Below are 1,818 nucleotides of genomic sequence, written 5' to 3'. Positions count from 1 at the left end.
GATTTGCACATACCTCGAGTGGATATCTCCATGCGTCCACACGTTACCGCGTCCTGTTTGTGTGCTAATGTGTGCGTGTCTCTCAGTGGTATTTGTGAGTCTGTTCTTCACTTTTTTTAGTGAGCAGGGTTCCGGTTCGTTTAGAAACAATTAGATGAAGCTGCAGGAACCCAAAGACATCATTCGCCAAATGTCACCCAATTAACAATCTATACTGAGCACACAGCAGCACTCTCCTTGTCTCGTGTTCCCTGACTCACTATTTGTCTCTGTCTGTCTGTGTTTTTACTCGCTGCTTCTCCTTTGCACTCGAGACATGCTCAGTAAATAATTTTTGGAAAATGGCAGATTCACATCACACGTTCCCTGACAGAGTAAATTATAAAGTCTGTTTAACTTCTGCCCTTTCCCTTTTTTTTCTGCTTCTCTCTCAGATCAATCATCCAGGCCGGTGGTCAGGACTCGGCAACAGCAGCAGCACCAGTCTGGCCCCAAGGGACCGAAGGGTGGTACGGGGTGCACTCGTAGGGGACCTCTCTAACCAGCACTTCCCACAACACTATCCACCTCTGCATAGCCGGCCTTCTGCTTCTGAGCGGCACACTGCCAGGGAGGAGCGCCATCACCAGGGGGTCTTGGCACAGTCGGTGGCCCGTAACCCTGTTCTATACCTGGCTCCAGGCTCCTCTAACCTGTCCTCTGCCACTTCTGCAGCGTCGGCCCAAAGCTCGTCTACCACACCGGCCCAGCTCCAAGTTTCACACCTGGGCCTCAGTCAGAATCAATGCCCAGTGTCCAATTCGGTGGCCGGTACTCATTCTCCAGTTACATCACTGTCCTCCAAGCTACTGGAGGGGGTATCCTCTTCTTCTGCAGAGTCCTTAACTCCAGGAGGAGGAGGAGGAGCAAGTCTGCCAGGTGGAGGGAGGAGAGGAGGAGGAGCAGGAGGAGGAGATCACCATCCCCCCAGCCAGATCCCTCGTGCAGTCGGGGCCAGTGCTTCTTCAAGTCTCCACAGTCTTGTGAGCAGAGGGAGCCCCTCTGCTAGCATCTCTTCATCTGAGCAAGTCTCCCCTCCGCCTCCTACTCCTTCCTCCACCTCCTCTTCTTCCTCCTCATCCTCCACGTTTACCGGCCGTTTGGGACAACCACCTCGAGGCCCGCTGTCTCTGCATAGCTACAGTCGCAAAAATGTCTTCCTCCAACATTCCCTACATACTGCCGAACTGCAAGCTCTGACACAGAGAGACAGTTGAGAGCACACAGTCACACTATTCCACCTATAAGCAGCCATATCATCGACCTAAGTGACAACATAGTGGCTTAAAAGCAAAACTGCTGCTCCTTCTGTACGAGTTGTCCATGTTTCACTGCCTCAGTATCGCCCTGAATCACGAACCGTGCGCGCTTACAATCACATTTGTCTCTCTTTGCAATCCAGACGAGCCCTTTGCTGACATTTTGTTCATAAATTTGCTCTGATAAACAAACACTTAGCTACAAGTGCACACACACACACACGCACGCACACACACACACATCTAGCTGTGAGTATGAAAAAGGCACTCACCCGTCTGTCAGACCTCCCACGTTGTGTCATGCTGACAGTTTAGATGTGCTTACGCCCACAGACACACAAAGTGCACACAAACTCACAACCTCAAATCCATGCACACATACGCAAATCTTGTCATGCACACATTAAAATACACACTCCTCACACAGAGACATCATCTGTGATATCTCCACTTCACTATCTGCACACATAAGAGGGTGGTGAACGCGAACAGAGATGAGATGTGTGCATTGTTGAGATTG

General features: G+C 50.7%; 1 protein-coding gene across 3 annotated transcripts in view; it reads left to right on the top strand.

Moving 5' to 3' along the window:
• The window catches only part of ccser1 (coiled-coil serine-rich protein 1), a 122,573-nt gene extending 120,766 nt beyond the window's left edge, over window positions 1-1,807 (top strand). For 2 of the 3 annotated variants that reach the window (XM_005722015.1, XM_013915077.1), the window contains one exon: window positions 435-1,807. In XM_005722015.1, coding sequence (XP_005722072.1) covers window positions 435-1,256 — 822 coding nt within the window. In that variant the 3' untranslated portion in view covers window positions 1,257-1,807. The remainder of the gene's footprint in view (window positions 1-434) is intronic. The other variant, XM_005722016.1, reaches the window with a different exon arrangement.
• The last annotated feature ends 11 nt before the right edge of the window (window positions 1,808-1,818 follow it).

The sequence above is a fragment of the Pundamilia nyererei genome, unplaced genomic scaffold (assembly GCF_000239375.1).
Source record: "Pundamilia nyererei isolate P.nyererei 1_Seehausen unplaced genomic scaffold, PunNye1.0 scaffold00006, whole genome shotgun sequence".
NCBI lineage: Eukaryota > Metazoa > Chordata > Actinopteri > Cichliformes > Cichlidae > Pundamilia > Pundamilia nyererei.
Note: the sequence above shows the minus strand (reverse complement) of the source record. Positions and strands in the feature narration are given on the sequence as shown.